This window comes from Heterodontus francisci, chromosome 6, assembly GCF_036365525.1.
Source record: "Heterodontus francisci isolate sHetFra1 chromosome 6, sHetFra1.hap1, whole genome shotgun sequence".
Taxonomy (NCBI): Eukaryota; Metazoa; Chordata; class Chondrichthyes; order Heterodontiformes; family Heterodontidae; genus Heterodontus; species Heterodontus francisci.
Window position 1 is genome coordinate 39,681,139 of NC_090376.1, and position 25,911 is coordinate 39,707,049.

The 25,911-nt window shown below is 43.4% G+C and overlaps 1 protein-coding gene across 5 annotated transcripts in view; it reads right to left on the reverse strand.

The window, feature by feature from the left end:
* Window positions 1–25,911, reverse strand: part of LOC137371258 (protein furry homolog) — a 532,970-nt gene that overhangs the window by 177,462 nt on the left and 329,597 nt on the right. For all 5 annotated transcript variants that reach the window (XM_068033517.1, XM_068033516.1, XM_068033514.1 and 2 more), the window contains exons 33-35: window positions 17,518–17,664; window positions 5,308–5,476; window positions 2,625–2,715 (exon numbers count right to left, since the gene is read on the reverse strand). In XM_068033517.1, the coding sequence (XP_067889618.1) occupies window positions 2,625–2,715; window positions 5,308–5,476; window positions 17,518–17,664 (407 nt within the window). The remainder of the gene's footprint in view (window positions 1–2,624; window positions 2,716–5,307; window positions 5,477–17,517; window positions 17,665–25,911) is intronic.

Sequence of the window (25,911 nt, forward strand, 5' to 3'; positions counted from 1 at the left end):
GAGAATGAGATGGAGCAGACAGGAGAGAGATCTTTTCAGTCCAGGAGCAAACAGACACTCTGCCTTCAAACTCTCTGTGGCCAGTTCAAGAGTTAGTCATGTGACCAGCTGATCTAACCAGTACTGACCCTTGTGGATTATATCCTCCTTAGCAGGCCCTGGAATGCGCATCCTCACCTTCAATGTCTGTTTGTATGCAGATGTTTTTTTTCAGCCATGGCTGATCTATTTAACAAGTCATTTCCTTGCTCCAACCACAGTTAAAAATCAATGTTCATGACAAAATTGATGTGCCTCATTCTTGGCAGGTGGGGACCTAGCATGACAACTAGCTTCAATATTCACTCCCTCCACCACCAACAGACAGTGGCAGCAGTGTGTACCATCTACAAGATGCACTGCAGCAACTCATCAAGGCTCCATCAACAGTACCTTCCAAACCCACCTTGAAGGACAAGGGCAGCAGATGCATGGAAACACCAGCACCTGCAAGTTCCCCTCCAAGCCACACACCATCCTGACTTGGAAATATATCACCGTTCCTTCACTGTTTCTGGGTCAAAATCCTGGAACTCCCTTCCTAACAGCACTGTGGGTGTAGCTATACTTCAAGGACTGCAGTGGTTCAAGAAGGCAGCTCACCACCGCCTTCTCAAGGGCAAAATGGGATGGGCAATAAATGCTGGGTTGGCCAGCGATGCCCACATCCCACGAAAGAACAAAAAACTCCCTGCCAAATCCAGGAACTCAACACAACACATCCAAAAACACTCCAGAGTAATTCCAGAGACTTTGCAATAGCAGAAGTCCTTCAAAATCACCTTATCTGCAGGCTGGGTGCCTGGCCCTTTAACTGAAGCTAATGCAGGGTCCATCTTGCAACTGAATGCTTGATTTTTTGTGACTGACGTGGTCCAGATTTGGAAAATGGGCATCACATCAGCCAGGTGAGCTGTGTGACGTCTTGATAGGACGAGTTCAGTTGCTCCCGGCGCAGGGGACACTGTGCTACTGCCCTCCTCAAGATGGTCGGCCATGCCAAAAGCAGCTGGTGGCGCAGTGTGCATCCCCAGGTGGGTGATCGGTTTCCACTGCACTGTTTCTAGTAAGGCTATGGATCTGAATTTTGCGCCCTTAAACTTCGCCATTAAACTCTGCTTACCAATTCTTAAACCTGCTATTACAATTGCATGTCACTCTAAATCCTGGGTCAAAATCCTGGAACTCCTTCCTTAAAAGCACTGTGCGTGTTTCTACATCACATAGCAGCAGTTTAAGAAGTTGGCTCATCAACACCTTCACAAGGGCAATTAGGGATGAACAATACATGCTGGCTTTGCCACCAACATTCACATCCCATGAATGAACAGAAAAAATCCTGAACATTATTTTTCTTCTACTTTATCAACAACCATTTGCTTGATGGATTTGACTTCAGATGGAATTTACTCCTCAAAAGGATTGGTACATTAATTGATACTGGCTGCATCAAATATGTGGGCATCAAGCATGGTAAATTTAAAACTCTTTAAGAGTGATAGGGAGGACTCGGAAAGCACCATTTATTTCTGCATGGGGAGATAAATACAGACAATAAAATTAACAGAATGCCTTGATTTAAATAAGATTTTTGTGATGCTTCTACCATAGATGCTTTTACACTGGTTTATAAAACGTAGGAAAATGTTTATGAATTTTAACTGGTATGGCAAACTTTACTATATCAGTCTGGCCAACCCAGTAAGAGAGAGGAGTTACATAACATTGGGACTTTTGATCTTCATCTTATGGTGTTCCTTTTTAACTCAAGAACATTACCCATTGGTCAAAGCCCCTCAGGTAGTTTTTTTGTGGCATGCTTCCAAGGAAGGTAAAATGCCTGGACCACCTGAGTTCTGAAGAAGGGTCACTGACCCGAAACGTTAACTCTGTTTCTCTTTCCACAGATGCTGCCAGACCTGCTGAGTGGTTCCAGCATTTCTTGTTTTTATTTCAGATTTCCAGCATCCGCAGTATTTTGCTTTCACCTTAGTTCATTGTTCTTTTTAAAAATACAAGACAAAATTGTTGACTCGAAAGACTTTCTTATGCTATTACAAGATCTCAGGAAACAAGGTAGAAAATGAAGTTACCACATCAGCCTGGAGCTATATAATGGTTGCAATAGATGATTCTTAAAAAGTGGAATATCTGGCTCAGGAAATTTCCCTCTCTAGGGATAATTGCATTAGTTGGCCTTTACTAACCCCCACACCAAATAATGTCAGCTATCTTTACACCCTAAAGGAAGGGCTATAATTTACAGATCATAGAACAGGTGTGTTTTCCCTGTCTCTTATCTTTAAGCCTTCACATGTAGTAGAATATGTTGAAGTCATTTCAAGTTAACATACCAAGCATACTTCACTACATAGGCTCTACTTTAGGGCAGAATTAATATTCTGTAATGTAGAAAAAACAATTTGTGAAGGGTACTGGACACGTTTTTTCCCTGAACTTGAAGCCCTCCTGCTACTAATCCAAATCCATCACTAGTCAGCTGCCACTTAACGAAGAAATACTGTATCGCAACTTTTAGCACTGAGTCTGCAAGTTATTGATGAGATTTAAGATGTCACACAAACCTTTCATCGGTTTCCTTCATCATCCGTCCCTCATCTATTTCTGGGAAACTTTCCTGCCCAGCTACCAGAGTGTTGGTGCTAGATGTAGTTCCTGTAACAAGAATTATACTGAAAAGTCAAAATGACACAGGTTACCCAAGAATTGCTTTAACAATCTGCCAAGAATATGTTTTTCTGTGAATAAAAGACTGGTTGGTGGACAAATAAACCAAAGGAAATGTCCATATTAAAAACAACACAACATAAACAAACATTCAAAACTGCTTTGCCTGCAATCATACTGGACTCCATATACTAATCAACTACGGAGCTTTACAGTGCACTAAAGTAAGGTTAGTTATTTGTTTAAGCTGTTTTCTGATAGGCATTATGACTCGTTTATTTATTTAAAATGTTCACATTTTAAGCATGTTCTACCAATAGGGAAGGTCAATTGAGCCATTCAGCACAGGGTATAATACTTTGGCCAACACTTTAAAAAAATATTAGCAGAGTAATTACTGTTTATGGTATTCGCATATGAACACTCAGCACATTTGCATGACATTCCTTTGCTGTTCCAACAGAAGCATTAATCTATGCTACAATTTTCAGTATAGATTCTGAGATGTTGGTCAGGATTTTCTGGGGGCTTTGAGATCTGGGCTTCGGGACCAGGACGTTGAGATCAAATGCGAGTCCTGAGCCTGCACTTGCTGACAGCAAGATCGGCACAGTGATATTCCCTGAGGCTGCCTCATAATTGGCCGCATCCAAACTTGGCGTCCTATTAAGGATGGCAGCTGGGCTCCCGATGCCGCTGGCCCAATCAGAGCGCCAGCAGCTCTGAAGCCTCAGCAGCACCACCAATGTTTCAACATAGAGGTGCCCTCGAAGGGGTAAAATTAAAGTAATAAATCAGAGGGGCCAATCAGACAGGCCCCTCAAATCAGAGGGGAAACCCCTCCAGATGCATTGTTGGGGGCATGGGGACAGCCTTTCATGCCTGCAGCCCCCTCTTTGGGTCATGGAGCCTCCTGCTTCAACTGCTGCAGACAGGCCGCCTCTATTAAGATGGCAAGCTCCACATGTGATTGGGGTGGGGTGCTGCTCCACCGCTGGTAAAATGCTGGCGAGCCTGAAAAATCACCCCTTATTGGGGCCTTTTATTATGTAAATTGGTTGTCCGCTTTCATTCAGTGGGCAGCCGATCCGCATCCTAACTCACTCAGGGAAACATCCCCAGCAGCAGGAATGTATTGGGGAGCCATCCCATTATTTTCCCGGCTCCTCTGCCTCCAAGCTCAGGTTCAGGAAAATTTAGCCAGTTATCTCAGACTCAATAAAGTTAGTGTATTCAAATTCTTCATAGAGCTAACTAGTGATAGATTTGAATAAGTATCAATCCAATAAAAATTGAAACAAAAAGAAAAATACTTTAGATGCCGTAACTCTGAAAGTTGGACAACATTCTGCTAAAACATGAGTCAGTTGATGTTTCAGGTATAAACCTTCCTCAGAACTGACCTGCTGATTGTCTCCAGCCTTTTCTCTTTTTGCTTCATAAGATTACATCTAATTATGTTTTGTTTGAAATAAACAAGTTCATGTCTGTGTTAAAGTAAACACCAAAGGAATGTCACAGAAATATCCCAAGAATTTGTATGCTAATATCACAAAGAGCATTTTTTTTTTGTTACCAACTAATAAGGAAACAAGTATCTGGAGTCTTAATATGCTGAGGACAGGATTACAACTGATTCCACATTTTAATCATATGCTCCAATTTTTTTTTTACATGCGTGCCATTGGCTTTAACCTACTTCCACAATTCAATGTGAAAGTAAGATAGCAAATGCTACTATCAATGAAGTCCCCCCCACTAGCTACGAAATTTAAGCACCAAGAGCAGCAAGCCTTTTGAACACTGAGCACAAAAAGAGTTGGAGATTGTCTTCTAATAGGTTTGCATGTTAATTGGAAATTTGGACCCAGTTCATTTATATTTTACATTGAGGTTCTATGAAATATCAATCAATGTTATTTTTATTCTTTCATGGGATGTGGGCGTCGCTGGCAAGGGCAGCATTTGTTGCCCATCTCTTATTGCCCTTGAGAAGATGGTGGTGAGCTGCCTTCTTGAACCGCTGCAGTCCTTAGTAACACTTTTAATAACACTTGGAATGTGAAGGAAACTGCAAGGGCCACCCAGAGGAGTCAGCTGGGGACTCATTTCGACTTTTCAGGTCACCTCTAATTTGCAAGGTTGAGGCGAACTGCCAGCAAGACACATGCTAACCTCAGGCAACTCACCGGTTAGCAGAGAGGAAACACAGTCTTGCTGCAACTTCTTAAGGATATGCCACAGCTTAAAGAAGATACACATTGTTTGTTGTCAAAACAGGAAAGCAACACTGTAGAGATGTCTAGGGGCAAGAAGAGTTCCAATATGGCTCTGAGAAGGCAGGAAAGGGCTTGGTTTAATGTATCATCCAAAAGACAGCATTTCCCTCAGTACTGCACGGAAGTACCATCTTAGATCATGCACTTGAGCCTCTGAAATGGGGTTTGAACCCAGAACCTTCTGAATCAGAAGCAAGAGTGCTACCACTGAGTCAAGGCTGACACCTGACACCAACAATGGGCAGCCTTTTACTGAAACCTTGCAGTACACCAAAATCCATTAAAAACACTTAGGTCTCACCTGATGCAGCTGTGGAAGTTTTGTTGCTTGGAGCAAAGCGGTAAAAAGGTGGATTATCACAGTGCAGGACAACAGGGTTTACAGGCTCTGTCTGTTGCATCTCGAACAACAACTCCTCCATTGTCTGAATAGTGTTGTTACGACATAAGTAAATTACTACTTTCTTTATCTGAAATGTGACAAATTTAGATTTATTACAGAAATGAAAACTTTTATATAGCACATTTAATGTAGAAAAACTCTGAATACACTTTACAGTAATAATCAAAAAACAATTGGTTGATAAAAATGTGGTCTTTAAGGAGGAACTTAATGGAGGAGACGCAGGTGGAGAGGTTTGGGGGTAGTTGCAGAGCATAGGACCTAGGCAGATGAAGGCATGGCTGCCAATGGGGGAGTGTGTCTAAAGTGGAAGGAGGTGCATAAGAAGCCAGAGTCAGAGGAAAAGAGTACAACCATATGAATTAGGAGCAGTTGTAGGCCACTTGGCCCCTCAAGCCTGCTCCGCCATTCAATAAATTCATGGCTGAACTGATTATTTCACATTCCCGCCTACCCCTGATAACCTTTCACCGCCTTGCTTATCAAGAATCTATCTACCTCTGCCTTAAAAATATTCAAAGACTCTGCTTAGGAACGTAGGAACAGGAGTAGGCCATTCAGCCCATCGAGCCTGCCCCGACCATTCAATATGATCATGGCTGATCATCCACTTCAATGCCTTTTTCCCCACACTATCCTCATATCCCCTTATGTCATTTGTATTTGGAAATTTGTCAATCTCTGCTTCAAACATACTCAATGACTGAGCTTTCACAGCCCTCTGGGGCAAAGAATTCCAAAGATTCACAACCCTCTGAGTAAAGATATTTCTCTTCACCTCTGTCCTAAATGGCTTCCCCCTTATTTTGAAATTGTATTCCCTGGTTCTAGACTCCCCAACCAGGACAAACATCTTACTTGCCGCTACCCTGTCTATCCCTTTAAGTATTTTGTAGATTTCAATGAGATCACCTCTCATTCTTCGAAACTCTAGAGAATACAGGCCCAGTTTCCCCAATCTCTCTTCGTCGGACAATCCCGCCATCCCAGGAATATGTCTGGTGAACCTTCGTTGCACTCCCTCTGTGCAATAATATCCTTCCTAAGGTAAGAGGACCAAAACTGCACACAGTACTCCAAGTGTGGTCTAACCAAGGTTCTATACAATTGAAGTAAGACTTCACTACTCCTGTACTTAAATCCTCTAGCCATAAAGGCTAACATACCATCAGCCTTCTTAATTGCTTGCTGCACCTGCATATTAGCTTTCAGTGACTTATTGACAAGGACACCCAGGTCCCTCTGTACATCTACACTTTCTAATCTCTTACCATTTAAGAAATACTCTACACATCTGTTCCTCCTACCAAAGTGGATAACCTCACATTTTTCCACATTATATTCCATCTGCCATGTTCTTGCCCACTCACTAAGTCTGTCCAAATCCCCTTGAAGCCGCTTTGCATCTTCCTCACAACACACGTTCCCACCTAGTTTTGTATCATCCGTGAACTTGGAAATATTACATTTGGTCCCCACATTCAAATCATTGATATATATTGTGAACAGCTCGGGCCCAAGCACTGATCCCTGTGTTACCCCACTAGTCACAGCCTGCCAACGCGAGAATGACCCATTTATTCCTATTCTCTGCTTTCTGCCTGTTAACCAATCCTTAATCCATACCTCCTATCCCATGTGCTTCAATTTTGCTAACCAACCTCCTCAAAAGCCTTCTGAAAATCCATGTCCATCGACTCCCCTTTATCAATTCTGTCAGTAACATCCTCAAAAAACTCGAACAGGTTCGCCAAACATGATTTTCCATTCATAAATCCATATTGACTATGCCCAATCAGATCATTATTATCCAAGTGCCTATTTATCACATCTTTTCGAATACATTCTCGCATTTTCCCAAAGACTGATATAAGGCTAACAGGTCTGTAATTCTCCATTTTCTCTCTCCCACCCTTCTTCAACAGTGGGGTGACATTTGCTACCTTCCAATCTATAGGAACTGCTCCAGAGTCTATAGAATTTTGGAAGATGATCACCAATGCATCCACTATCTCCATAGCTACCTCTTTCAACACACTGGGATATAGAATATCAGGTCCTGTGGACTTATCAACCTTCAGTCCCATTAATTTCTCCAATACAATCTTCTTACTAATACTAATTTCCTTCAAGTCCTCGTTCCTCCTAATACCTTGGATCTCTAATTCTGGGAGATTTCTTGTATCTTCCTCAGTGAAGTCAGACACAAAGTAATCATTTAGCTTCTCTGCCATTTCTCTATTCCCCATTATGAATTCTCCTGACTCTGCCTGCAATGGACCCACATTTGTCTTAGCCAAATGTTTCCTTTTTAAGTACCTGCAGAAGATTTTACAGTCCGTTTATATATTTTTTGCTAGATTACATTCATATTTTATTCTCCCTTTATCAGTTTCGTTTTCCTCCTTTGCTGGATTCTAAAATCCTACCAATCCTCAGGTTTACTACTATTTCTGGTAATTTTATAGGCCTCTTTTATTATTATTAGATTCTTTTAATCTTATACAATCCTTAACTTTCTTTGTTATCCACGGTTGACTGCCCTTACTTTTGGGTTTTTGTGCCTTGAAGGAATGCATAGTTGCTGTAAACTATGTAATATCTATTTAAAGACTATCCATTGCCTATGTACTGTTATACCTTTTAATCTATTTTCCCAATCCACCTCAGCCAATTTGCCTCTCATACCTTCATAATTTCCTTTGCTCATATTTAACACCCTGGCATCACATTGAACAACCTCACTTTTAAACATAATGTAAAATTCTATCATATTATGGTCTCTCATCCCTAAAGATTCTTTTACAACAAGATTATTAATTAGCCCTTTCTCATTACATAAAACTAGATCTAAAATAGCCTGTTCTCTCATCAATTCCTCAACATAGTGCTCTAGAAAACCATCCCTAACACACTCCAGAAACTCGTCCTCCACGGCATTAGTGCTCATTAGGTTTACCCAATCTATGTGCAGATTGAAGTTACCCATGATTCCTGTATTATCCATGCCACATGCTTCCCTAACCTCCTGATTAATACCATGCCCCACACTACCACTACTGTTTGGTGGCCTATAAACAACTCCGACCAATGTTTGCTGCCCCTTGCTGTTTCTTAGCTCCACCCAAACAGATTCCACATTTTGTTCTTCCAATCAGAGATCCTCCCTTACTAATGTACTGATCCCATCCCTTATTATCAGCTCAACACCACCTCCTTTTCCTTTTTGCCTTTCCTTCCTAAATGTCGAATATCCTTGAATATTCAGTTCCCAGTCTTGGTCACCCTGTAGCCACATTTCCATTATGGCAATTAGATCATACCCATTTACCTCTATTTGTGCCTTAAAATCATCTACATTGTTTCAAATACTGCGTGCACTCAGGCAGAGTGCCCTTAACCTTATCCCCTTGACATTATTCTGCATTCTAAGCCTAGCTGATGCTCGCCTTTGTTTCGCCTGCCTTCTAAATGTCACTTGCTACTTTTCTACCTCCTGTTACCAGCTTACTTCCTTCCAATTTGAGCTACCCTTCAGGTTCCCATCCCCCCCGACAAGCTACTTTAAACCCTCTCCAACAGCGCTAGGAAATCTCCCTGTGAGATATTAGTTCCGGTCCTGTTAAGGTGTAGCCCATTCATCTTGCACAGGTCCCACCTTCCCCAGAACCAGTCCCAGTCCCAATGCCTCAGAAATCTGATGCCCTCCCTCCTACACCTATTCTCCAGCCACGTGTTCAATCGATCAATTCTCCTATTCCTATGCTCACTAGCACGTGGCACTGGAGTAATCCTGAGATTACTGCTTTGGAGATCCTGCTTTTTAATTTCTTCCTAACTCCCTAAAATCTGCTTTCAGGACCTCATCCCTTTTCTTACTGATGTCCTTGGTACCAGTGTGGACCACAACCTCTGGCTGTTCACCCTCCCTCAGAGGGATGTCCTGCAGCCGCTTCCACCACCTTTTGAGGAAGAGAGTTCCAAAGACTTACAACACTCTGAGAAAAAATTTCTCCTCATCTCTGTCTTAAATGGGTGACCCCTTATTTTTAAATAATGACTCCTAGTTCTAGATTCTCCCACAAGGGGAAACATACTTTCCACATCCACCCTGTCAAGATCCCTCAAGACTTTATATGCTTCAATCAAGTCACCTCTTAATCTTTTAAACTCCAGCGGATACAAACCTAGCCTGTCCAACCTTTCCTCATAAGACAACCCACCCATTCCAGGTATTAGTCTTGTAAATCTTCTGTGAACTGCTTCCAATGCATTTACATCCTTCCTTAAATAAGGAGACCAATACTGTACACAGTACTCCAGATATGGTCTCACCAATGCCCTGTATAACTGAAGCATAACCTCCCTACTTTTGTATTCAATTCCCCTAACATTCTATTAGCTTTCCTAATTACTTGCTGCATCTGCATACTAACCTTTTGTGATTCATGCACTGGGACACCCAGATCCCGCTGCATCTCAGAGCTCTGCAATTTCTCACCATTTAGATAATATGCTTCTTTTTTACTTTTCCTGCCAAAATGGACAATTCCAAATTTTCCCACATTATACATTTGCCAGATCTTTGCCCATTACTGAACTTATCTATATCCCTTTGTAACCTCCTTATATCCTCTTCACAACCTACTTTCCTACCTATCTTTGTGTCATCAGCAAATTTAGCAACCATACCTTCGGCCGCTTCATCCAAGTCATTTATATAAATTGCAAAAAGTTGAGGCCCCAGCACTGATCCCTGTGGCACATCACTTGCTACATCTTGCCAACCAGAAAATGATCCATTTATGCCTACTCTCTGTTTCCTGTTAGCTAAGCCAATCTTCTATCCATGCCAATATGTTATCCCCTACACCATGGGCTTTTATTTTCTGCAATAACCTTTGATGTGGCACCTTATCAAATGCCTTCTGGAAATCTAAGTACAGTACATCCACCAGTTCCCCTTTATCCACAGCACATGTTACTTCCTGAAAGAACCCCAAGAAATTGGTTAAACATGGTTTCCCTTTCATGACTCTTTGATGGCTCTGCCTGATTACCTTGAACTTTTCTAAGTGCCCTGCTACAACGTCTTTAATAATAGCTTCTAACATTTTCCCTATGACAGATGTTAAGCAAACTGGCCTGTAGTTTCCTGCTTTCTAGCTCCCTCCCTTTTTGAATAAAGGAGTTACATTCGCTATTTTCCAATCCAATAGAAACTTCCCCAAATTTAGGAAATTTTGGAAAATTAAAACCAACGCATCAACTGTCTCACTAGCCACTTCTTTTAAGACCCCAGGATGAAGTCCATCAGAACCCGGGGACCTGTCAGCCCGCAGCTCCAACAGTTTGCTCAGTCCTACTTCCCTGGTGATTGTAATTTTCTTGAGTTCCTCCCTCCCTTCCATTTCCTGACTTACAGCTAATACTGGGATGTTACTTTTATCCTTTATGGTTAAGACTGATGCAAAATATCTGTTCAATTCATTTGCCATCTCCTTATTTTCCATTATTAATTCCCCAGACTCACTTTGTTAACTCTTTTCTTTTTTAAATATCTTTAGAAACTCTTACTATCTGTCTTTATATTTCTAGCTAGCTTTCTCTCGTACTCTAATTTTTCCCTCCTTATCAATCTTTTAGTCATTCTTTGCTGTGTTTAGTCTGTCCAATCTTCTGACTTGCCACCCATCTTTGCCTAATTATATGCTTTTTCTTTAAGTTTGATACTTTTTAACTTTTTTTAGTTCACCATGTATGGTGAGTCCTCCCCCTTTTCTTTCTCTGGAATGTATCTATTCTGTGTATTCTGAGATATCCCCTTAAATGTCTGCCACTGCATCTCTATTAACATAACTTGCCAGTTAACTTTATCTAGCTCTGCTTTCATGCCCTTATTTAAGTTTAAAATACTAGTCTTATAGACCCAGTCTTCTCTCCCTCAAACTGAATGTAAAATTCAATTATATTATGCTCGCTGCTATGGAGGGGCACCTTCACTATGAGGTCATTAATTAATCACATCTCGTTGCACAATACCAGGTATAGGATTTTGGAGTAGTTGTGGTAATGGAGGAAGTTATGAGATAGGGAGGGGTGAGACCTTGATGGAATTTAAACATAAGCTTAATAATTTTAAATGTGAATTGTAGAGGGTCTGAGAAAATAGGGGGGCGAGGGTGTGAAAGGGCACAGGTGTCTGAATTTATTTTTGTCTTCTAACAGTAGTCTTCTCTTCAGTGCCTGTTCCAAATGGATGGAGTATCACCAAGTCACATTATGGGATGGCTGCATAATTTGTATCAAAGTCAGGGGTCCAATGAACCTAGCCCACAGTTTACACCCACTTTGCACTTGCTACCCTCAAAGGGCATGCCAGGCATCTCAGGCATGTTGCAGACCTTAGGCCTCTGTGTTCAGTAATACGTAGTGCCTGCCACTGTACTATCCTTTCCCATAATTTCTCTTCTGTCATTTGTAGGTCAGGAAAATCAGTGTCATCAGACAATAATCCAGAAGAAGCTCCTCATAGCACACTGTCATTCGCACCTATATTTGAAATTAGCACAACTGCACACACCATGGACAATACAGCTTTAGGCAACCGTACCAGATGAATCCAAGTACACAGATCAGGTGGAGCAAGTGCTATTAAAGAAAGAGCAGTAACTTGTTGCCTAGAGGGTTACAAGGATGGCCAATAATTGCTTGTTCTTTGAGAACTATGGGTCACTATTTAAAAATAAGGGGTCACCCATTTAAGACAGAGATGAGGAGAAACTTTTTCTCTGAGGGTCGTGAGTCTTTGGAACTCTTCCTCAAAAGGCAGTGGAAGCAGAGTCTTTGAATATTTTTAAAGCAGAGATAGATAGATTCTTGATAAGCAAGGGGTGAAAGGCTATAGGGTGTAGGTGGAAATGTGCAGTAATCAGTTCAGCCATGAATTCATTGAATGGCGGAACAAGCCTGAGGGGTCGAGTGGCCTACCGCTGCTCCTAATTCATATGGTCGTACTCTTTTCCTCTGACTCTGGCTTCTTATGCACCTCCTTCCACTTTAGACACACTCCCCCATTGACAGCCATGCCTTCATCTGCCTAGGTCCTATGCTCTGCAACTACCCCCAAACCTCTCCACCTGCCTCTCCTCCATTAATTTCCTCCTTAAAGGCCACATTTTTATCAACCAATTTTGTTTTTGATCATTAATCCCAATATCTCCTCCTTGAATTAATGTCCATGTTTTCCATGTGGAGCTAAGGTTACAAGCAGATCAGCCATGATCTAATTGAATGGCGGAGCAGACTTGCGCAACCGAATGGCCAACTCCTGCTCCTAATTTGTATGCTCGTAAATTCAGCACCGTGGTGAACCTGAGAAGCCATGTTGTGCTCTTATTGTGACTCGGTGGGAAAGCAGATGGAAGCGTTAGCTCGGCTTAACCATGCAGCAAATACTTGTTTTGTACATTTATGACAGCAATTTGGCAGATACTGCAAATGATCCTGTGCTGCTTAGAATAAAGTGGAGGAAGAAAAATTAAGAGTGGAGATGATTTTAATTGTCAGTGGCAGCATCAAACCAATAGTGAAGGCTGACTACAGATGTCCTTGCAGAAGATGGCATAGCTGTGCCACTCACACAGCTGAGCCACAATATGTGAAGGAAGGCATAATGGTGGATGCAGGCAGTTCAGCCCTGTTGATTTCTCTGCTATGTTTTCTTTCATCTTCAACCATTAGAATACTAAAACTTGAATACATTAATAATAACCCCATCATTCATCTTAAATTGACTTGTGAAACAGGACAGAACTCTGTAGCACACAGTTAGGTACCCTCTGTGCTCGGTAAGACGTGGTGCCTGCCATTGTACTATCCTTTCCTATAATTTCCTATATTTGTAGGTCAGGAAGATCAGTGTCATCAGACAATATTCCGGAAGAAGTGAGATGGAGCAAATGTGTGTATTCTTCAATCCACTTTATGGATCCCCTTTTCTTTAAGAGTTCTCCTGTTCTGTTGAACTCTTGTAGATGGTTTATGTACAGGTATCTTTCTGGTGATTTTGGAAACAATGGCCCCAACATGGCCTTCAAGTGTGTGGCAGCAGTGAAGGTTTGCAGACGACAATTCTTCAGTTGTTGATTCCTTATGAGGTACACCATTAAAGGACTCATGTATACCATGCATCAGCTGAAATATTGACATTTCAGTGGAATCAGTTAGACAGATAGTTATGTTTTCACCTGGTGACTCAGGGCTGGATTTTGTCGTCTTGCTGCCGGGAGCTGCGGCGGGTGCAGAATATGGTGGGCGCCCTGCATGGAAGCTGCCCCACACGGGAGCCACGCCGCTGCAATTACGCAGCGGGCGACCACTAAACATACTGATGGTGGCTGCCCCCCCAATCACGTGGTGAGGGCAGCACTGGTGACGCCATTCATGGTGTCACCTGATGGCGGAGCAGTTGCTGGTACCATTTTTAAAAGGCTCCCAGCCCTGCAAACAGTTCAAAATAATGCAGAGTTGATCCTTTCTCCTCATACACTAAATAATGCAGTGTTGACCCCTCCCCTATACACTAAATAATGTACAGTTGACCCCTCCCCCCATACACTAACTAATGCAGAGTTGACCCCTTCCCTCCCATACACAAAATAATGCAGAGTTGAGCCCTTCCCACCCGATACACTAAGTAATGCAGAGTTGACCCCTTCCCCTCCCCATACACTAAATAATGCAGAGTTGACCCCTTCCCCACCTCGTTGGCGCCAGCTTCCCTTGGATGGGAAAGTGAAGGTGTGTGGGTGCTGCACGATGTGCTCAAGATTGGGAATTGAAGGTAATTTCTTGGGGGATTAAATTTAAATTTATGCAGAGAGGTATTTTAAGTATGTAAAGTAGGGTCCCATTGCCGAGTGATGGAGGTGCTGCTACGGAGCCTCGCCACCACCGGGAAAATCAGGCCCAGCAATCATGGCATTGGGCTCTTTGGCAGCCGCTGCCGCTCTGATTCTCCAGCCCCCGCCCCCTCCGACCCCCGCTACAGAACCTGATGTCAGGCTCTCATTCTTCACAAGCGAGCAGGAGCAGATGTTGGTGGCAGGGGTAACAGCGGAAAGTCCAAGTTCTGCTCAGCAGGACATAGATGCTATACCCTGGGGGACGCTGATTTAAAGGAAAATCATTGAGCAGCAGCAGCAAATGGGCAACAGACTGACAGGCCTTCCAAGCAAACTGACTGTGACTGCGAGAGAATGGAGGCGTCTACCTCAAAGCATGTGTGGGTTGTTGTCATGGGGCATTGCGATGATATCTTCTTCCATGGATGGAATGGCTATCTCCATGGAACATTAAACGCTGCAATCAAATGAATCTATGTATGTTTTGACCACAAGCATGCAAATTCTGGATGCCAACACGTTTGCCACTTTAAATAGGATGACAGATACCTTAACCTTGGCCTTACAGTGTGCACTGATTTACACCAAACTGCTCTCCAGCAGTGGTGGCAGTGAAATGTGGCTGGGCCATAAGAAGGTTGATGGCAAAAGGGGACCTGGAAATGTGGACTCCACTTAAAGTGCTTTATCTTCTCACCTACTGCCCCCCTCAGTCAGTATCTGACATGCCAGCTGGCCTCCCGATGGCCAAGTCTGCCCCTGCATAGGCGCAGGTGGAACAGACTTTGGAGGAGACCTCATAGGCTCCAAAACTTAGAGGTTTCAGCCAAGAACATCTCAGCAGTCAGGGCAGGGATCTGAGCAGCCTGCCTCTACTTCAGCTGAAGTTACAGGGGTTGCACCACATTGGAGCAGAACAAAAAGTTAAATCAAAACTTTGTAGTTGCACAAGTGCATGCACATGGGTGTATGAGAAATGTTATGTTGCGAAGATCAGTTGCTTAGTTCAAGCACATAAATTTTCTTTCACACCTATCTTACCTATTCTTCATTGCTGGCGCACCTTCTAACTTGTTGAATGAGATGACATGAATTGATGGTGACCAATGCGGGGATGTGCAAGTGGTGGTTTGTTGCTTTCAGGACTGCTTTGTGTCAGTGGCATTGCTGGGGGAGTGGTGCAGGGAGAGTGGCCATTGCACATGTTTCTGACATCAATCCACTGGTGCAACCTACATCAATGTTGCATTAATAAGAGCATCCTTTGCAGTAAAGTGAGCAGTTGGTGGTTTATTGCCTTCATCATCTTTCTCCTCTTCCTCCTCTGGATCATCCGAAGAGGATCTGAATTCTGTGCATTATTCCTCCTGCAGGTCCAAACCTTGCTGCTCCGAATGTTGTGCAGAGTGCAGACCACACGACCATTCAGGACACGCTGGATGGTAAGTACTGAAGGGTATCTCTAAATATGTCTAGGCACCTGAAGCATATGCCAATGGATTGTTTGATCACACATCTACTGGTCATATGACATTCATTGTAGTGCTATTAGGCCTCACTGGTTAAGATTCCAATGGGTGTCATCAGACAAGTTTGAAGTGTCTTAGCAGCTGTCTGCCGCTTAAGTGTGCTTGAATCAGGGAGCTTGGATTGCTGCAGCATGAAAACATCACGGCAGCTCCTCTGGAATCTTTATACATAGAAGCAGAAATATCTTTTTGTGATTGCACATCAGTTGCACATTGATGGAGTGAAAGTCCCTGCAGTTGGTTTATCTGGGCATACCTGTATTGCCATGTGTGTGCAGTCAATTACATCCTGAACCTGTGGGAAGCCAGTCAGAGATGCAAACCTGAATGCCCCCTCATTCTGATTGGTGTCATCACTGGCAAAATTGGCATAATTGCTGGCCCTGGCAAACAATCCACCAGTCACCTGCATTTGTGGGTTGCCGACTGAGAGACCCTAGATATGTCTCTAGAAGGATCCTGAGGTTAAAAAAAGTTGCGGCTGGTGGTGGTTTTTACAACCACTGGGAATGCAAGACTATCAGACCCAGCAGGCAGTAGGGCTATTAGCAGGCTGTAAATGTCTATCAACAACTGACATGACAATCTGAAACTCCTGAAGCACTGTTGTTCAGACATGACAAGGACACTCAGCCTCTACCTGTACACCCTGTGGGTAGTGCCCCCTGCAAGCTGCTCCCCTCTCTGCTGTCCAGCTACAGGTCTCTCAAGAATAGGTTGCTGCTGCGACTACTGGTGCTGATCCTATTTGTCCTCACCTGAGGTCCAATCTAGGGCAGCCAAATCTTCTTGAAGTGATTGCGAAAGCCTCCAAAGTGTAGAAAGTAAACTCTCAGCAAAAGTACAGTGAATAAACCCACTTATATGTAAGAAAGCACCTCTGTGTACTGAGTATTTATTGCGGTATTTCCATGAGTTTGATTCAGCCCCCTTAATTGATATTGTATTTTCAGCTTGCTTTCACTGGTGAAATTCAGGAAGCCCAGGAAACCTGTGGATGCACTGTTAAATTAGAAAGTGAGTTGAAATATCACTTCAATTGAGTGATTAACATTTGTTAAAATCCAGAAGTTGACAGGCTCCCATTTTTCATCCCCCACCCACATGAAAATTCATGCACTCCTCCAGGTTAAAACTCCCATCAGTGAATCAACTGCTTCTAATTAATCATTCATACAGGCTTTGATTAAGAGAGAATAATACATCCAAAAATAAACTCAGCATTTCCTGCAAAAAACCTAAGTGCCACAACACCAAAAGTCCTCCGTCCTAATTTATATGCATATTAAATGCAAGTGAAAACTGAGAAGCTTTTCAGTGGCCACCAGGTGGGATTCCTGGCCATCTATTTTCTGGTCTTTATCTTAGCAAGGCCAGTTCATCAGGCAGCAATTCTAGAAGATTAATTTGCATCAACAAGTGAAAATTTCATGTAATTAGGGAAATATACAAAAAAGTAACATATTTGATGACAACTTTGAAAAACAAATAGCATAATTTCCAATGTTAATTAATTCCTAAATGTGGTGTATAAAATACTACAGTGCTGAAGATACTAAAGAAATGGCAGATGTAGATATGTTTGGCCGCCTGTTCATTATTCATCAATTATGCACACCTGCTATTGTGGACTTAAAAGCACATCTTATCTGTTGCTTTCTAAAGCTACTCACATACAACAGAAGAGATGTGTCACTGCTAACTCCACAAAGGCTGATCAGAAATTGCAGGGCAATCCTGAGATTATTGCTCCATTTTTCATTGTCCACCAGTGCATTCCAGGCATTTTCCATCTCTGATCCAGGAACTTCATCCCCATACTAGAAAAAGATATAAAAAAGATTGTTTTTAATTACAAGGTTTGGAGACAATTTATGAGTAAGTCCATTGAGAGATGTCAAGTGTTGAAGCTGATCTGATTCCATTTTTTGAAAAAAGTCTAAGCAATATTTAGGTATCATAATGATATCATGCTGCCTTCCAATAATATCCTTCCTATTCTAAAAAGGATTTTAGATCCATGGAAAGGGTACACTGATAAGCAGGGTGTCCGATGTACAATCAGCAGAGTTATGGTAGCAGAGTGGAAGCATTGCCAAGGAAGTTCTCAGCCAAAGATTCCCGAGAATAACTCCAGGAGTGAGAAGTGATGGATTTGCAGAAAGTCTTGAAATATTGAGGCTACTTTTATTGTAAAGTAAAATCAGACCGGGTGTAAAAACTGGTGGCTGATGTATTTCTGTCAATTTCGCAACAGGCGGGTAGGTTCAAATTACTCTTGGGATCTAGTAGGGGTCTTCAAGATTATGAAGGGTTTTGATGCGATAAATAGTTAAAGATATTTTACACTGGTTAGCAAATAGTAGGATTATAACTAGAAGTACAAAGGGGAATTTATAACAAATTTTTACACACACAGTTATTGGAACAGTGGCTGGGGGCCACTAATTTCAACAGCACCCAAAAACAGGCTTGGGGTCACAATGCACGATTAACCTGCGCCCATTGATTCCTATGCAGGCAGCCCGTCAACTTTGTGCAGCCTGCTCATTTCAATGAATTCAGCATCCAGCTAGTGCTGACTGTGCTGTTGATTGGTTGAACAGAGCAGCAGGAGGCCAATATTGTGTGACGAGCTCCAGTTAAAGCTAGCCTGCACTGCTTAAAGGGAAGGTGCATTCTGGGTGGAGCAGGTACTGACAGTGGTGCAAGAAGTGAATCTGACATGGCACAACATGGGAGAGAGTGAGATCCAAGGTTTTTAGATGCAGCACTGGAGGCGTTGGTGGAGGAAGTGGAAAGGAGAAGAGATGCTCTGCATCTGCAGGAGGCCCTACAGATACACAATGAGAAGGCAGTGGAAACAGAGAGGCGTGGAGGTCACTGCCAGGAGTCAAGACCTGAGGACCCAGATGCAGTGCTGCAAGAAGTTCAATTACCTCACATGGATGGTCAAGGTCAGTGAATGCATCTTCAAATGCCATATCCCACTAACAGCACCAGTAGCCTCAAATACTCTTCAATTCACCACAGACCAATCACTCACCTACTAACGGTATCAATCAGGACCCATACCTGACGTTCACACAATCCACCGTACCCTCACACACTTCACACTGCTGCAAGCCTCACCCTCAAATCTCACAGCTTGCATACAGTGCCAGTTATTCAACCATGTCTGTCATCACCCAAACTCACGCCAACACTTCTAACTCTCTTGCAGGAGAAAGTAACGCACAACTGGAGGAAACAGAGTCTAACTTGAGGGGATAGGCGCACATGAATGCCCTAACATCCATGGAAGAAAAGGTTCTGGCCATTATTGGGATGCCATCATTGAGGCCATGGCCAGTGGCAGGGTTGAACCCATCGCAGGTGGTGGTATCTTCATACCCAACCCTCCTTGTCACAACCCATGTTCACCTCAGCCCACACTGTTATTTGATTTACAAGCTGCAGATGGTATAAGCATGCACCTTTCACTTTCCCCTGCTTCCCATACCATAACCTTGCTCTTGTGCACTCCTCCTTTCAGATACCCAAGAAGTGCAACCTGGCCAGGCAGTGGAGGAACAATAAGTAGATATTCGATTTCACACTGGCAACCTCCAGCTTAGATACTGACACTATGCATAATTCAGAAGATAGCAAAAAGGTGGGATCCGTGCATGGTGAGCCGCAACATGAGTGGCTTGCAGCCAGGGCATGTTCAGTCATGTCCCTTACGCAACAGTGGACTGCAAACTGTGAGACATTGCTAATATCTCCAGCTCCAGCCTGGAAGCAGCCAGATGCACAAAAGCTCATTGCCACGGTCACCTTCACAGTCACTAGCAATGTGGTCCTTGTCCTGCTCTAAGGTTGCAGTTGTGGAAGCAGCAGGTGGCAGATTTCAGTGAGGACGTCCTTACTGCCTATGCCTATGTCTCACATACTGTTCCTCACTGAGATTCAAGTAGGAGAACTGCTCCCTGAACCCCGAGTGAATATGGCCTCCATCTGAGAGTCTTACTCCCCTTCCTCTTCCTCCCTCTTCCAACAGTTTTAGATTTAGATTTTAGATGTAGAGATACAGCACTGAAACAGGCCCTTCGGCCCACCGAGTCTGTGCCGACCATTAACCACCCATTTATACTAATCCTACACTAATCCCATATTCCTACCACATCCTCACCTGTCCCTATATTCCCCTACCACCTACCTATACTAGGGGCAATTTATAATGGCCAATTTACCTGTCAACCTGCAAGTCTTTTGGGTGTGGGAGGAAACCGGAGCACCCGGAGGAAACCCACGCAGACACAGGGAGAACTTGCAAACTCCACACAGGCAGTACCCAGAATTGAACCCGGGTCGCTGGAGCTGTGAGGCTGCGGTGCTAACCACTGCGCCACTGTGCCGCCTGCTTGACATGACCACATTTCATTCTTCAAGTCATGCTGTATTCCAAGGGAGGCAAATGGTTTGTGCCGAAGCCTTGAAGTCAGCAAAAGCTCCTTCAGCAATTGCAACACCATACCTTGCTGATTTTTGCAACTTAAAACAATTATAAAAAGCACCATACACTTGTGGAATCAAAGCAACAGCCAGAAGAAATGAATGAGCAATTAACCTGTAAGTAGTTGATAATCCCCGATGATCCTTTCAAGTAGCACTGGTGGGGGGTATTTCCTGCTGCTGAATGCAAGCACAGCTGTTCGAGGTTAAGAGAAGGTGTTAGCTGGAGCGTTGAGCTCCAAATTGGCAGTGCTGGTGTCAAATCAGTGTTGCACACTGATGTCATGACTGCCTGCTCTACAGACTACCAGTGGACATGTACTACATGCACACTAATATCCTTACCAATATGGCATAGGACACGATTTGCCCCAAATTTTACAGCTCTAAGGACATGCGTAACACCCAATAACAGAAGCAAATGATATGAACTTCTCTCCCACAATGTTTTACAACAAGTGGTTGTTGAGGCAGACAACGTAACATCTGAAAGAGAGATAAATAGTTTTAAAAGAATTTAAGAGAATATAGAGAAAGGACAGGGGTTAGGATTAGAGTAGTTAGATCCAGTTGAAGAGCTAGTACTGGCACAAGCAGGCAATGTTCCTTCTAAGCCACATGGCAGCACGGCAACCCAGAAGTCCCCGCATAGGCCAAGCATAAGTTGGCTCCTTTAAGCTACCGCGTGTGCACAGCCGTGCAGAAAGAATTAAATGGCTTGCACATTTAAATGAATAGGCTGCACATAACAAAAAAAAAATTAGAGGGAACGTTGCTGGCAGGGTGAATGGTCTCATTCTGTGCTGTAATTGTAGTATTTTTAGCTGATAAGTGATCATCTTTCTTTTTTTGAAGCATCTGCTTTGGGCTTTGACATTTAATCAAAGGAATCACTTTTCCTTGATACATTACTGACAACTGGAACCAATTACTAAGTATTGTACATTTCTTTTACTGGTGTTTTTCTATTTCTTCTCTTCTCGACCCACCCTGCACCCCTCAAACCACCATTTGAAGATAATTTTTAAATCCCTATTCCATCTATCCTGAATAAGCTGGTAGAGAGACAACCTATTCTTTAATGTTTGTCATTCCTCAGCAACCGCTAGGAGATACAGACAATGTGTATGGGTTCCTTCATTCTCCAACATTTCCTTCCCCTTTAGGACAGTGCCTGACATTTACTTAAAGCATCCCTAAGATTGTGTAGTTGCTTTTGGCATTCTACAGAAGAAGGAAATTTGCATTTAATATGTTTCATTGCACTAAAGAACTTATGGCTAAAGCTCAGGAGTGTATTCTGAGGCAAAGCAGTTCTGAGTCTTCTCTATTGCTGGTGATTTTTATGATGAGCACAATACTGTTAATTGCCTTTAAGGCTACACTGTCAGCATACTTAAAATAGTAAAAAAAATACTTCAGCTGCTTTACTAACCACTCTCTCAATATGTCCTGCCACTTTCACAAATTTATGCACATGCAACCCCAGGTCCCTCTGTTCCTGCACACTCCTTAGAACTGTCCCAATAAGTATATATTGCCTCTCCCTATTCTTTCTGCCAAAATGCATCACCTCACATTTGTCAGTATTAAATTCCATCTGCCAACTGTCCACTCCACTAGCCTAACTATGTCCTGTTGCAGGCAGTTCATATCGACCTCATTGTTTGCCACGCTTCCAAGTTTGGTATGATTGGCAAATTGTGAGATTCTACTCTGCATTTCAAGATCTAAATCATTTACATAACTTGCAAACTCCGCCCAGGCAGTACCCAGAATTGAACCCGGGTCCCTAGAGCTGTGAGGCTGCGGTGCTAACCACTGCGCAACTGTGCCGCCCAACAGGAACAGTTTTTCCTCGTCGAACTTATCTAAGCCTGTCATAATATTGTACACTTCTACTAAATCTCTCCTCAATCCCCTTTGCTCCAAGGAGAAAAATCCCAGCTTCTCCAATCTAACCTTGTCGCAAAACTCCCTCATCCCTGGAACCATTCTCGTAAATCTCCTTTGCACCCTCTCAAGGACCCTCACAGCCTTCCTAAAGCGTGGTGACCAGAACTAGTCGCAATACTCTAGTTGAGACTTTATAAAGGTTCAGCATAACCTCCCTGCTTTTATACTCAATGCCTCTATTTATGAAGCCTAAGATCCCATATGCTTTGCTAATCACTCTCTCAATATGTCCTGCCATCTTCAAAGATTGAAGATTCCTCTGTTCCTGCACACTCTTTAGAACTGCACCATTAAGTACATATTGCCTCACCCTATCCCTTCCGCCAAAAGGTGCCTCACACTTGTCTATATTAAATTCCATCTGGCATTGGTTGCCCATTCTGCTAGCCTAGCTAAGTCGTGTTGCATGCGGCTTATATCATCCTCACCGTTTGCCACTCCTCCAAGTTTGGTATCAGTGACAATTTTTCAAATTCTACCCTGTATTCTAAGTTCCAAATCATTAATATATTGCAAAAAAAGCAGTGGTCCTAGCATTCCCTTGAGAAACACCACTGTCTACCATTCTGCAGTCTGAAAAACAACAATTTACTACGACTCGCTGTTTTTAGTCCGTCAGCCAATTTTTATCCAATTGGACACTGACCCTCCTATTCCATGAGCCTCAATTTTGTTAACCAGCCTTTTATGTGGTACCTTATCAAACACTTTCTTAAAATTCATACAGACAACATCCATCGCATTCCCTTCATCAACCTTCTCTGTTACTTCATCAAAAAATTCAATTAGATTAGTCAAGCATGCTCTGTCTTTTAGAAATTCATGCTGGATCTCCTTAATTAACTCAAACCACTCCAAGTGCCTGCTGATTTTTTCCCCTGATTATTGATTCTACAACCATACCTACCACTGAAGTTAAATTAACTGGCCTCTGGTTGCTAGAACTGTCCTTACACCCTTTTTGAATGAGGGTGTCATATTTACCACTCTCCAATCCTCCAGCACCTCTGCCATATCTAGGGAAGATTGGTAGATTATGGCAAGCTCTTCCTCTATCTCTACCCTGACCTCCTTTAGCAACCTGGGATGCAAGCCATCTGGACCAGGTGACTTATCTACCCTAAGCATAGCCAGCCTTTCCAGTACCGCCTGCTTGTCAGTTTTTACCCTATCTATTGCCTCTACCATAATAAAAGCAAAATACTGCGGATGCTGGAAATCTGAAACAAAAACAAGAAATGCTGGATTCACTCAGCAGGTCTGGCAGCATCTGTGGAAAGAGAAGCAGAGTTAACGTTTCGGGTCAGTGACCCTTCTTCGGAGTTCCGAAAAAGGGTCACTGACCCGAAACGTTAACTCTGCTTCTCTTTCCACAGATGCTGCCAGACCTGCTGAGTGAATCCAGTATTGCCTCTACCATCTCCACTTCTACTGATATTTTGTCAGATTCGTCTTCCTTAGTAAACACCGATACAAAGTACTCATTAAGTATTCTAGCCTTGTCCTGTGCCTCTAAGTATATATTACCCTTTTGTCCCTAATAGGCCCCACTCCACCTTTTACTACCCGCTTACTATTTATATGCCGGTAGAAGATTATTAAGTTCCCTTTTATGTTGACTACTATTCTATTCCCATATTCTCTCTTAGCCAATCTTATTTTCCTCTTCACCTCCCCTCTCAACTTATTGCATTTGGCCTGGATCTTAGTTGAAGAATTCACTTGACATGCATCATACACCCTCTTTTTTTGTTTCATCTTAATTTCTATCTCCCTTGACATCCAAGGAGTCCAGTATTTGATTCCCTTATAAAAATCTGTTATGATGTGAAAAAGTAATCTACTTATATAGTTGAAAAAAACCTAATTGCCTGATCCCCTCACTTACAAGTTGTTATAATTATGCATATAGTATAATATATTCTTAAAATTTCTTAAAGTTTTGCCAGTAATATTAAACATAGTCACATGATATATCCACAAACTTTAGCACAGTATATAAATCATTTAACCATAATTAAGTGTTCTTACTGATGCCCTTGTTGGAATGTATCTGGCCTGTACTTGAAGTAGCTCTTCCTTAAAGATAACCCATTGTTCCCTTACAGGTTTTCCTGTCAGTCTATGGTTCCATTTTATCCTGGCTAGATTCCTTCTCATCACATCCAATCTAGCCGTTATACCTTATATCGTTCCTTGCTTTTCTGCCTTACGAGTCTAAACCTTTTAATACAACGATCACTCTTAACCAAATGCTCTCCCACAGACACATGGGCCAGAAATTTACATCACCTCCCACAGGAGCAGGCTGGAGGCAGGGGGGTGCCGTTCCCCTCGCCTTCCCGTCCGCCACTGCAAATTTATGAGCGGCGGCAGCAGTGAGAAATGGCCCGCCTGTCCCAGGCCAATTAAGGTCCTTAAGTAGCCAATTAATTATCACCTAAGGGCCTCCTCCCACTGCTTCTGGTATATTACCAATGGCATGTGGGCTGCTCAGGACCCCCAGGAGACCACCCAGTAAATCCTGGCGGCCTCCTTGTGGGCTGGGGGGCCCTCCTGATCGGGCACTGTTATGACCGAGGCAGGAGGAGTGCACTGTTTATTCTAGTTCCACTTCTCCAAGGGTCACAACATATATTTAAATTTTTACCCACTTGGTCGATCATAGATTCTATGGTCCGGATTTTATGGTGGATGGAAGGGAGCCGGACTCCGGCGTGAAAGTCGGTGGCGATCCCGCTTCCGCCTAGCCTGGGGATCTGTCCAGTATTTTACGGGTCCACAGGTTTTAATTGTCCCGAGGTGGGACTTCCACCCACTTGGGGGAGGAGATACTGCCTCAGTGAGCTGCCGGCCAATCAGCGGGCCAGCAGCTCTTAGTCCCAGCAGTGCAACTGGGAGCGGTGGCCACTGCTGGGACTGCAGCCCAGCTGACACCAGGGAGCATAGAGGGAAAGTAAGTAGGGGCATGCCTCACCAGTGGGATGGGTCAATTTTATGAGCGGCGGCAGCAGTGAGAAATGGCCCGCCCGTCCTAGGCCAATTAAGGCTCTTTAATAGCCAATTAACTGCCATCTAAGGGCCTCCTCCCGCTGCTGCTGGTATATTACCACACAAAGTGGTCATTTGGGGGGAGGGGGGTGTCTTGGGTCCCGGGGGTGGGTTGGGAGGCGGAGCGGCCCTCAATCGGGCACCCTGTGCCCGACTGTCATGCCCCCCCACCCGGGGCACGGAAAGGCCGGTAGCTATCGCTGGGCGGCCTTTCACGTCCCCAGCACACCCGCTTGCCAGGGGTAAAATACCTGTGGAAGCGGGCGAGGGCCCTTAAGTGGCCACTTAAGGGTCTTGATTGGCCTCGGGCGGGCGTGCCGTTTCCCATTCCCCCCCCCCCTACCCTGAACGCCGTAAACTTGTCCGGAGGCGGAAGCGGAGCGGGTAGGTTTTCCGGAGCCTGCCGCTCAATTTTACACCGTCCCCACGCCACCATCCGTCCTGCTGGGCGGCGTAAAATTCGGCCTATTTTTATCCCAGCATAAAACACAACAACCAGGTTTCTTTAATAAACAACAATATTATCAGTTTATTATAAAACAAGTCTTAACCAGTAATGAAGA